This window comes from Crinia signifera, chromosome 2 (genome assembly GCF_055691185.1).
Source record: "Crinia signifera chromosome 2, ASM5569118v1, whole genome shotgun sequence".
Classification (NCBI taxonomy): domain Eukaryota; kingdom Metazoa; phylum Chordata; class Amphibia; order Anura; family Myobatrachidae; genus Crinia; species Crinia signifera.
This window is the reverse complement of record NC_139218.1, coordinates 403,495,176-403,508,438: the sequence shown is the minus strand read 5'-3', so window position 1 is coordinate 403,508,438 and position 13,263 is coordinate 403,495,176. Positions and strand designations below refer to the sequence as shown.

Here is a 13,263-nt window from a genome sequence, read left to right as displayed (position 1 = left end):
TGAAGTACTGGTCTGCATTGTACTGCACAGACTGTGGTGTGTTCTCTGCAGTGCCGTACTGATCTACATTGTACTGCACAGACTGTGGTGTGTTCTCTGCAGTGCCGCACTGGTCTACATTGTATGGCACAGACTGTGGTGTGTTCTCTGCAGTGCTGTACTGGTCTACATTGTACTGCACAGACTGTGGTGTGTTCTCTGCAGTGCCATACTGGTCTACATTGTACTGCACAGACTGTGGTGTGTTCTCTGCAATGCCGTACTGGTCTATATGGTATTGCATAGACTGTGGTGTGTTCTCTGCAGTGCCATACTGGTCTACATTGTACAGCACAGACTGTGGTGTGTTCTCTGCAGTGCCGTACTGGTCTACATTGTACTGCACAGACTGTGGTGTGTTCTCTGCAGTGCCGTACTGGTCTACATTGCACTGCACAGACTGTGGTGTGTTCTCTGCAGTGCCATACTGGTCTACATTGTACTGCACAGACTGTGGTGTGTTCTCTGCAATGCCGTACTGGTCTACATTGCACTGCACAGACTGTGGTGTGTTCTCTGCAGTGCCGTTCTGGTCTACATTGTACTACACAGACTGTGGTGTGTTCTCTGCAGTGACATACTGGTCTACATTGTACTGCACAGAATGTGGTGTGTTCTCTGCAGTGCCATACTGGTCTACATTGTACTGCACAGACTGTGGTGTGTTCTCTGCAATGCCGTACTGGTCTACATTGCACTGCACAGACTGTGGTGTGTTCTCTGCAGTGCCATACTGGTCTACATTGTACTGCACAGACTGTGGTGTGTTCTCTGCAATGCCGTACTGGTCTACATTGCACTGCACAGACTGTGGTGTGTTCTCTGCAGTGCTGTACTGGTCTACATTGTATGGCACAGACTGTGGTGTGTTCTCTGCAGTGCCGTACTGGTCTATATTGTACTGCACAGACTGTGGTGTGTTCTCTGCAGTGCCGTACTGGTCTACATTGTACTGCACAGACTGTGGTGTGTTCTCTGCAGTGCCGTACTGATCTACATTGCACTGCACAGACTGTGGTGTGTTCTCTGCAGTGCCATACTGGTCTACATTGTACGGCACAGACTGTGGTGTGTTCTCTGCAGTGGGGTACTGGTCTATATTGTACTGCACAGACTGTGATGTGTTCTCTGCAGTGCCGTTCTGGTCTGGCAGAGTACCGGTATATAGATATACAGTAGACGGTGTTACATTGTACTGCACAGACTGTGGTGCGTTTTATGCAGTCTACCCATATATATATATATATATATATATATATATATACACTTAACATCGGCACTCACCTTTCCTAGTTTTGGGGTGCCCTATGGCTTGTGACCACATTGTTTAAACAGACATTGGATGGGCTCTGCACACACTAAATTAACTGATAATAAATAGTGGAGATTTGGTTCATGAATTGATCAATGCATTTAAGCCTGCAGCCCCCGTCAAGGGACCCCACTGTTCTGCAGGTCCTACCACTATCGCTGAAAATGGCTGCAATACACATAGCTATCACATCAATGTTTGATACCAGGCATGCTATCAGGTCTGAAGCTCACAGCAGACTTTGCTTTTATAGGTGAGCAGCTACCAACACACCTGTCACTAATCATCTAGGGAAATGGCTAACATAAGCTATGGAATCTTAGTTAAAAACAGGGTGCATGAGAGAATGTGACCACAATAAGACTAATTAAAAAATTAATCTAATAAACAATATATACACATATAGTGTGTGCAGAGCCCATCCAATGTCTGTTTAAACAATGTGGTCACAAGCCATAGGGCACCCCAAAACTAGGAAAGGTGAGTGCCGATGTTAAGTGTATATATTGTTTATTAGATTAATTTTTTAATTAGTCTTATTGTGGTCACATTCTCTCATGCACCCTGTTTTTAACTAAGATTCCATAGCTTATGTTAGCCATTTCCCTAGATGATTAGTGACAGGTGTGTTGGTAGCTGCTCACCTATAAAAGCAAAGTCTGCTGTGAGCTTCAGACCTGATAGCATGCCTGGTATCAAACATTGATGTGATAGCTATGTGTATTGCAGCCATTTTCAGCGATAGTGGTAGGACCTGCAGAACAGTGGGGTCCCTTGACGGGGGCTGCAGGCTTAAATGCATTGATCAATTCATGAACCAAATCTCCACTATTTATTATCAGTTAATTTAGTGTGTGCAGAGCCCATCCAATGTCTATATACAGATAGCGCAGGGCTTGTCTTTGCTGGGGATGGCGGAGGACTCGCCACCCGCCATCCCCCGCCCCGCGCCATCTGTATGTCGGAAGGGGACGCGCGTGCACGAGGTGCACGCGCGTCCCGTTCCGACGGAGCTTTTGCCCGGGTCCCCGCCGGCTTCCCCGGGTCCCCGCCGGTCCACACCGCCCCCCCGCAGCCCCCCGCAGCCCTGCCCGTCTCCCTGAAGCTGGAGACGGGCAGGACTGCACCCGCCGCGCCGCCTCGCCGCCCGGCTATTGAGACGCTCGTGCGTGGGGGACGCACGAGCGTCTCATTCAGCCAGAGCGCCAGATTGCTGGCGGATCGCCAGGGACACGGTCCTGGCGCTCCGCCAGCAATAACAAGCCCTGCTCCATCTGTATATATATATATATATATATATATATATATATACATACAATAGACAGTGGTCTAAGTGGAACTTTTATAGTGGGGGTACGGAAAAGTGAAAGTTGTGGTTATGTGCACGCCGTAGATGCGCGCTCCAGAAAAATGGGCAGTTTATATATCCTGTGTGGGTTTTGTATTTGTTCACTCGATCAGTGCTGTGGGTTTTGCTGATCCATGCCTGGTGTTCGTGCATAACCTGGTCTTTGGGTTTGGATGCATGCTAGGTCATTTAGCTATGCTTTCAGCATGCGTACCCTGCCAGTTATAGTTGTCAGCGGAGTTCTGTTTGTCAGGGTTCCTGCTCCAGAGTGTTGTCGGTCCCAGCACCTTGTATTCAGCGTCCTGTGTGCCAGCTTTGTTTAAGCCTTGTATGAGTCTAGTTAAAGTCTTGTCAGAGACCTGTTATAGTCCTGTGTATTCCAGCAGGTACTCCTGTCGGGTGTCCTGTATAGTCCTGCCTGTGCATCATTGCTGCAGTCTGAGAGACCCTGTGTCTGACAGAGATAAGTGCTGTTTTTTCCATCTTCAGTATTTCAGCTGATCCCTGTTAGAGTGTATCTGTATGGAGTACATGTCCTCTCTGATTTGAGTTTTGCCATCCATCTCCACAAAGGTTATACATTGTTTATTATTAACATCTTCATGCATTGTTGCATTTATTATTGTCTGATTACCTAGGTACCATCTTATTGCATTGTTGCATTTACTATGTCTCTTTTGATATTATTAGTTACGGTTCCATCTGGTGTATTGTTACATTTATTACTCAGTAATGTGCATGTACCTTAACCAGTTTCTCTTGTGGTACCCTGCCTCCTGTAGCAGCCTTGTATTCCATAAGACCAGGCAGCACCGGGGTTGAGGTGGAATTAATCTACCTCTTTGAACGTGGCTGTTATTGGTGAAGCCTAGTTCGCTGGAGGCAATCAGGACAGCAAGGGGTCTGCAACGGAGGGCTGGTACATGCCCTTCATAACATTATAACCGGCCAACAAAAGATTTTTGGAGCTGACCCCGTCTTGTCCAATCCGGTCTAGACTTGTGCAGCCCAGTCCAGTCTTGTCCTGTCCAGTCTTGTCTTAGTCCACTTTGCCTTGTTTGCCATAGTTTGTCTTGTTTCATTTGTGTTTGCAGTGCTTGATTATGCAAGCTCTGCAGGAGTCCATGGTGGCCTTAAACATGGCTTTCAATGCCTTAAAACTTGAGCAGTTAGAAGTTCTGCAGCAGTCCCTACTGCAGTTTTTAACCAAAATTTTTCTGATCCTCCCAGCCCCTAATGAGACTCTGTCTAAGAAATCATTAGATAGTGCGTCCTCAGACCAAGAGGCCCAGAAGAGGCATAGTGTGTATCTGTGGCCCAAGCTCTCCTTAGAGGAGCGAAAGTGATGCAGAGACCACAACCTGGGCCTATATTGTGGGGGTTCAGGCATTATATTCAGACCAAAATGTGGTGACAAGTTCTGTCTTCTGCCCATGTTGAGTCAGGTTTCAAGAACTACTCCTGTCTCTACTGTGGCAGAGGTACTTGTCCCGGAACCCACACTAATAAACACTCTGAGCTATAATTGGGGTCCAAGGACTAGGGAACCCCATTAAAGATTCAGGATTAAAAGGAGGATATTTTCCTGATCTTTCTCCTTTCCCGTAATATCAAAGCAGCAAACCCCAGTTGGGGAGTCTCAGGTGTCACTCCCAGAAGGGGTCTCCAGTGGCACAGCCCCAGTGGGGGTCCCAAAAGCCATTGCTCTAGAAGCTGACTTAAAAGGCACAACCCCAGAAGGGTTATCAGAGGCCATAGCTCTAGCATGGGTCTCAAGTGGCATAGCCCCAAGTGGGGTTCCAGAAGCCATAGCCCCTAATTGGGGGCCCAAAGTCCGCAGGTCCAAGTGGGGGCCCAAAGGCAGCAGCCCTGAGTGGGGGCTCAAAGGCCTGCTCTGCCCCAGAGAGGGTCTCCAGCCGTGTCATCTCACAAGTGGACTTCAGTCATATTACCCCAGAAGGAATCTCAGAAGGTACAGCATCAGCCGAGGTCCCGAAGGCCACAGCCTCAGCCGAGATCCTGAAGGCCACAACCTCAGCCGAGGTCCCTAAGGCCACAGCCTCAGCCGAGGTCCCGAAGGCCACTGCCTCAGCCGAGGTCCCGAAGGCCACTGCCTCAGCCGAGGTCCCGAAGGCCACTGCCTCAGGAGGGGTCCTCAAGGGCACAACCTCAGAATGGGTCCGGAAGACCACTGCCCCAGGAGGGGTCCTGAGGGTCATATCCCAAGAAGAGGTCTCGAAGGCCATAACCCCAGGAGGGGTCCTCAAGGTCACAACCTCAGAAAGAGTCGCGAGGACCACTGCCCCATATACACATTATGCAAAACAATAGTAGGCCCCTCATACTAGCCCCTTAAGCATTACACCACACGAAATGAGCCAAAATTCACCTAATGCGACACACAATGCGCCAAAATTCAAATCGAATGAGCCAAAAATCACATTATACCACCCGGATGGAGTCAAAATTAACATTAAGGTGCCCATACATGGAGCGATGTACTCTGTGCGTTTTGAACTAGATGGTATCACAATGTGTTCTAGTTCAAAAACTACGTGCAGCACATAACTTTTATGCTTTCTCTCCTTGCAAAACAGGATTGCTCTGTGTATGGGCACCTTAATGCCAAAATGACAGTGCCAAAATTCACCTAATTCCATCTGGATTGAGCCAGAAATTCAAATCCTGGTACCAAACTGAGCCAAAAATCACATCCTTGTACCCAGACTGTATTCCTGTACATTCCTGTACCTGGCAACCACCTTACACCTCTCATCCCAGCACCTCACCTTAACTCTTACCCTCCATCTCTCATTCCTGTACCTCACTCCCACCCTCCACCTCTCATCCCAGCACCTCACCTCACTCCTACCCTCCACCTCTCATTCCTGTACCTCGCAATGACCTTGCAACTCTCATCCCAGCATCTCACTTCTACCCTCCATCTCTCATTCCTGTACCTCACAACAACTTTGCACCTCTAATCCCAGCACCTTACCTCACTCCTATCCTCCACCTCTCATCCCAGCACCTCACTCCTATCCCTCTACCTCACATCCAAGTACCTCAATCCCACCCTACACCTCTCGTCCCAGCACCTGACTCCCACGCTACACCTCTCGTCCCAGCACCTCACTCCCATCCTACACCTATCATCCAAGCACCTCACCTCACTCCCACCCTACACCTTTCATCCCAGCACCTCACTCCCACCCTACACCTCTCATCCCAGCACCTCACTCCCACCCTACACATCTCGTCTCAGCACCTTACTCCCACCCTACACCTCTCATTCCTGTGCCGTACTCTCACCCTACACCTCTCCTCCCAGTATCCCACCTCACTGCCATCCTCCACCTCTCATCCCAGCACTTCACTCCTATCATTCACCTCACATCGCAGCACCTCACTCCCACCCTCCACCTCTCATCCCTGCACCTCACTCCCACCCTACACCTCTCATCCCAGCACCTCATCTCACTCCCATCCTCCACCTCTCATCCCAGCACCTCATCCCACTCCTATCCTCCACCTCTCATCCCAGCACCTCACATCCCAGCACCTCATTCCCATCCTCCACCTCTCATCCCAGCACCTCACTCCCAACCTACACATCTCATCCCAGCACCTCACTCCCACCTGAACCTCTCATCCCGGCACCTCATCTCACTCCCATCCTCCACCTCTCATCCCAGCACCTCACTCCCACCCTACACCTCTCATCCCAGCACCTCATCTCACTCCTATCCTCCACCTCTCATCCCAGCACCCCACATCAACCCTATACCTCTCATCCCAGCACCTCACTCCCAACCTACACCTCTCATCCCAGCACCTCACTCCCAACCTACACCTCTCATCCCAGCACCTCACTCCCACGCTAGACCTCTCATACCAGCACTTCCGTCCCATCCTTCATCTCTCATCCCAGCACCTCACTCCCAACCTACACCTCTCATCCCAACACCTCACTCTCACCCTCCACCTCTCATCCCAGCACCTCATTCCCAACCTCCACCTCTCTCTCTATTTAGTTCTCATTCCTGTACCTCACGCCCACCTCTCACTTTGTAACTTGTACTACTCTAGCAACAGAAAAATGGAGATAGGACTGTCCCCTATCGGTCAGAACTTGGGGGCGATATGTCACGAGTGGCTTAACCAGCAGCTGTTCAGTAACCGGGGTAGTTAGTCCCGTATAGAGAAACAAAAGAAAAAAACAAATGTGAACAGCGTACTTGTGATGAGAATCGCTGAATAAACAATTTATTTCACAATACACAATCAAATATAAAAATGATTTCCATATAAATACATGGATATTTAAAAAAAAGGGGTTAAAATGAGTAAACACAATTGATTGCATAAAAACCAATATGTGGGAACCCCCTGCAAGATGGAAATGATGCTGGAGAGTCCGTTCCTATGTTACCCCTGGACGAACGTTGTTATATATAATATTTATAACCCTTGGTTGGGTATGGATGTCCTCCTCCAAGTGTCCACGGATCGGCCCAAAGTTGACTCAAATCACTGACAATTTAGTGGTTTTATAATGCTCTTGTGCTCCCCAAAAGATATATGGTAGGTGGTACAGTATATTACCAGATGTTGTCCTTGAAATGGAGGCACAAGGAGGTCATGTCCTTTGGTGGAAAAAGCAGGTTTGTAAATCCAGGGGATGGTTCGGGCTGCAATCCAGATGTATATCAATAAAGGGGGGGGGGCAGTAGCTGCTGACGCGTTTCACCACTCCTGGTGGCTTTATCAAAGGTGGGTCCAGGAGTGGAGAAACGCGTCAGTGCTACTAGGGACCCCCCCCCCCCTTTATTGATATACATCTGGATTGCAGCCCGAACCATCCCCTGGATTTACAAACCTGCTTTTTCCCTTTTAATCCCCCGTCCTTCCCGGTTGCTGAAAGGAGGGAATACGAGTTTGGAGCAGCGGGGACAGAGACACACATCTTGAGGAACAGCGCACAGTCCGCAGTCACACTGAGGTTAGTGGGGACACTCGCTGTTTGCCTACACTGACATGCATTGCCAGCAACGACTGCCCTCTTGCTTCTTCCCCTCTGTCACCACCCCCGCCCTCAGATCAGCCACGTACCTGAGAGGCTGAAAGATGTATGGGTGGGGAAGAGGGGTGGCATTAGTCACCCTGCCCACCACCCAGTTCGCCAGGGGGTGTGATGGGCACTATTCCTGCTGTTTGTTCTCCTCCTCTGACCACGCTGGACATGCTTCCATACACAGGAAGAAGGACCCAGCAGTGTCTGCATCCCTGGATCTGGCCTTCCCACTGTCCACCAATGAGAGAAGGGGTTTGTCTTTACCTGACGATCAGTGCTGAAGTGAGTGCTCAGCTATGCAGATACTGTAAATTCTATTTGCCATTATCAGTCCTGGTTGCCGGTATGCCATACCACTGTATACAGCTACACTTCGAGCACTGGATATAGATATATATTGGTTTTTAAGGATATAATATATCCACAAATACTTTTGTCCTCTTTCCCCTGCTGTTAGGAATAATTGGGGATGTAGTGCCAGATGTACGAAGCTCTAGAAAGTGAGCTAAAGAAGTAGCCAGCCAGCCCCTAGCTGTCATTTTCAAACCCAGTCTGTACCATGACAGTTGGAAGCTGATTGATTGGCTGATACTTTCTCTCTCTCCACTTTATCACTGTACAAGGCTGGACGTTAGAACGTACTACTTCAGAGTTTTGAATTTCCATAGATCTGTACTTGGCTCTCTGTATTGTGCTGCAATACAGGAGGCACATTTGCCAAACTGCGGCTCCAAAAATGTCAGCAGATATGATATTAAATGTAACTGCACCTGCGCTGCTATCTCTCAGTAACTGCCCCCAATAAAACATTTCTGCTCATCACAGCATCAGCAGATGACATTGCAAGTAATTACACAATAGCCGTACTGTGACCCTCTCTATGTTGGAGTTATAACCCATCTTAGTGACCGCATTATTACCGGGGAGGATGCGGAATATCACTGCAACATATATCCACTATATCATTATACAGGTCCATGCGTCCCAATTACAGAGATGATATGTGGCTCCAATACAGAGTAAATCATGGGAATAAGCAGGGCTAGGAAATTACGAGTATTAATAATGCTGGGCAACAGTGTAAGAGAGGTGCAACAGCTCATTACAGGTAAGGACAGGTGTGAGAGGACACCGCAAATTACAGGTAAGGACAGGTGTGGGAGGACACCGCACATTACAGGTAAGGCCAGATGTGAGAGGACATCGCACATTACAGGTAAGGTCAGGTGTGAGAGGACACCGCACATTACAGGTAAGGCCAGGTGTGAGAGGACACCGCACATTACAGGTAAGGCCAGGTGTGAGATGACACCGCACATTACAGGTAAGGTCAGGTGTGAGAGGACACCACACATTACAGGTAAGGACAGGTGTGAGAGGACACCACACATTACAGGTAAGGACAGGTGTGAGAGGACACCACACATTACAGGTAAGGCCAGGTGTGAGAGGACACCACACATTACAGGTAAGGCCAGGTGTGAGAGGACACCGCACATTACAGGTAAGGCCAGGTGTGAGATGATGTCACACATTACAGGTAAGGTCAGGTGTGAGAGGACACCACACATTACAGGTAAGGACAGGTGTGAGAAATGTCACACATTACAGGTAAGGACAGGTGTGGGAGGACACCACACATTACAGGTAAGGCCAGGTGTGAGAGGACGCCGCACATTACAGGTAAGGCCAGGTGAGAGATAACACCGCACATTACAGGTAAGGCCAGGTGTGAGATGATGTCACACATTACAGGTAAGGTCAGGTGTGGAAGGACATCACACATTACGGTGTGGCCAGGTGTGAGAGGACACCACACATTACAGGTAAGGCCAGGTGTGAGATGATGTCACACATTACAGATAAGGTCAGGTGTGAGAGGACACCACACATTACAGGTAAGGACAGGTGTGAGATGATGTCACACATTACAGGTAAGGACAGGTGTGGGAGGACACCACACATTACAGGTAAGGCCAGGTGTGAGAGGACACCGCACATTACAGGTAAGGCCAGGTGTGAGAGGACACCCCACATTACAGGTAAGGCCAGGTGTGAGAGGACACCACACATTACAGGTAAGGCCAGGTGTGAGATGATGTCACACATTACAGGTAAGGACAGGTGTGGGAGGACACCACACATTACAGGTAAGGCCAGGTGTGAGAGGACACCACACATTACAGGTAAGGCCAGGTGTGAGAGGACACCACACATTACAGGTAAGGCCAGGTGCGAGAGGACACCACACATTACATTTAAGACCAGGTGTGAGAGGACACCGCACATTACAGGTAAGGCCAGGTGTGAGAGAACACCGCACATTACAGGTAAGGACAGGTGTGAGATGATGTCACACATTACAGGTAAGGACAGGTGTGGGAGGACACCACACATTACAGGTAAGGCCAGTTGTGAGAGGACACCGCACATTACAGGTAAGGCCAGGTGTGAGAGGACACCACACATTACAGGTAAGGCCAGGTGTGAGAGGACACCGCACATTACAGGTAAGGCCAGGTGTGAGATGATGTCACACATTACAGGTAAGGTCAGGTGTGAGAGGACACCACACATTGCAGGTAAGGCCAGGTGTGAGATGATGTCACACATTACAGGTAAGGACAGGTGTGGGAGGACACCACACATTACAGGTAAGGCCAGGTGTGAGAGTACACCACACATTACAGTTAAGGCCAGGTGTGAGAGGACACCACACATTACAGGTAAGGCCAGGTGTGAGAGGACACCACACATTACAGGTAAGACCAGGTGTGAGAGGACTCCACACATTACAGGTAAGACCAGGTGTGAGATGACACCACACATTACAGGTAAGGCCAGGTGTGAGAGGACACCACACATTACAGGTAAGGCCAGGTGTGAGAGGACACCACACATTACAGGTAAGGCCAGGTGTGAGAGGACACCACACATTACAGGTAAGGCCAGGTGTGAGCGGACACCACACATTACAGGTAAGGTCAGGTGTGAGAGGACACCACACATTACAGGTAAGGCCAGGTGTGAGAGGACACCACACATTACAGGTAAGGCCAGGTGTGAGATGACACCACACATTACAGGTAAGGCCAGGTGTGAGAGGACACCACACATTACAGGTAAGACCAGGTGTGAGATGACACCACACATTACAGGTAAGGCCAGGTGTGAGAGGACACCACACATTACAGGTAAGGCCAGGTGTGAGAGGACACCACACATTACAGGTAAGGCCAGTTGTGAGAGGACACCACACGTTACCGGTAAGGCCAGGTGTGAGATGACACCACACATTACAGGTAAGGCCAGGTGTGAGATGACACCACGCATTACAGGTAAGGCCAGGTGTGAGATGACACCACACATAACAGGTAAGGCCAGGTGTGAGAGGACACCACACATTACAGGTAAGGTCAGGTGTGAGATGACACCACACATTACAGATAAGGCCAGGTGTGAGATGACACCACACATTACAGGTAATGCCAGGTGTGAGATGACACTGAACATTACAGGTAAGGCCCGGTGTGTGAGGACATCACACATCACAGGTAAGACCAGGTGTGATATGACATCACACATTACAGGTAAGGCCAGGTGTGAGAGGACACCACACATTACAGGTAAGGCCAGGTGTGGGATGACACCACACATTACAGGTAAGGTCAGGTGTGAAGGGACACCACACATTACAGGTAAGGCCAGGTGTGAGATGACACCACACATTACAGGTAAGGTCAGGTGTGAGAGGACACCACACATTACAGGTAAGGCCAGGTGTGAGAGGACATCACACATTACAGATAAGGCCAGGTGTGAGAGGACACCACACATTACAGGTAAGGCCGGGAGTGAGATGACACCGCACATTACAGGCAAGGCCAGGTGTGAGGTGACACTACACATTTCAGGTAAGGCCAGGTGTGAGAGGACACTGCACAATACAGGTAAGGACAGGTGTGTGATGACACCGCACATTACAGGTAAGGCCAGTGTAAGATGACACCACACATTACAGGTAAGGCCAGGTGTGAGAGGACACTGCACATTACAGGTTAAGGCCAGGTGTGAGATGACACCAGACATTACAGGTAAGGCCAGGTGTGAAATAACACCACATATTACAGGTAAGGCCAGGTGTGAGAGGACACCGCACATTAAAGGTAAGGCCAGCTGTGAGATGACACCGCACATTACAGATAAGGTCAGGAGTGAAGGGACACCACACATTACAGGTAAGGCCAGGTGTGAGATGGCACCACACATTACAGGTAAGGCCAGGTGTGAGATGACACCACACATTACAGGTAAGGCCAGGTGTGAGAGGACACCATACATTACAGGTAAGGCCAGGTGTGAGATGACAGCGCACATTACAGGTAAGGCCAGGTGTGAGAGTACACCACACATTACAGGTAAGACCAGGTGTGAGATGACATCACACATTACAGGTAAGGCCAGGTGTGAGAGTACACCACACATTACAGGTAAGACCAGGTGTGAGATGACATCACACATTACAGGTAAGACCAGGTGTGAGATGACATCACACATTACAGGTAAAGCCAGGTGTGAGATGACATCACACATTACAGGTAAGGTCAGGTGTGAGAGGACACCACACATTACAGGTAAGGCCAGGTGTGAGAGGACACCACACATTACAGGTAAGGCCAGGTGTGAGAGGACACAACACATTACAGGTAAGGCCAGGTGTGAGATGACATCACACATTACAGGTAAGGTCAGGTGTGAGAGGACACCACACATTACAGGTAAGGCCAGGTGTGATATGACACTGCACATTACAGGTAAGGACAGGTGTGAGATATATATGGAGGTCATACCTTCCAGGTCTGGTCTTTAGTAAATAATTGCGCCATTGCAACATCTGCCCGATTCCAGGACACAGTGAGTTGTAGCTGATAGTCCCAGCTCTCCTGTCCACAATGATCCGTATTGTTAGACGCTGCCAGAGAAATAACCAGAGGTCAGTTACCACAATCACAGTTCTACCTTAATGATAAAGTCCAATCATTCACTGATACCCAGCTGTATTATAACACGTCACTGTCACCAGCCTCCACCAGGTCATTGTCATATCTGGGATCTGTCTGCAGGGGAACAGCACACCATAACTCGGGTACCTACCAAGAAGATGGTGAAGTAGAAGGACGGAGTATTGGAGGGAGTAGAAGGTATGAGGGTCCTGTACCAGGCCTGCTGGTTACTAGACACTAACAGCATGTACACCCCCTGGTCATTGGGCTGCATTTAGATCTGGTCGCAGTAAAAATTGTTTTCAAAATGACCAATACCATGCTGAACTGCAGGGGGGCAGATGTACCAGGTGCAGAGAGAGTTAGATTTGGGTGGGTTATATTGTTTCTGTGCAGGGTAAATACTGGCTGCATTATATATACACTGCGATATAGATATTAGTTTGAACACACCCCACCCAAATGTAACTCTCTCTGCACAGGTTAC

The 13,263-nt window shown here is 49.1% G+C and overlaps 1 protein-coding gene across 1 annotated transcript in view; it reads right to left on the bottom strand.

Annotated features, from left to right (window-relative positions):
- LOC146058637 (transient receptor potential cation channel subfamily M member 2-like) overlaps positions 1-13,263 on the bottom strand; it is a 262,847-nt gene that overhangs the window by 168,409 nt on the left and 81,175 nt on the right. The window contains exon 10 of the mRNA XM_083170910.1: positions 12,624-12,745. Coding sequence (XP_083027036.1) covers positions 12,624-12,745 — 122 coding nt within the window. The remainder of the gene's footprint in view (positions 1-12,623; positions 12,746-13,263) is intronic.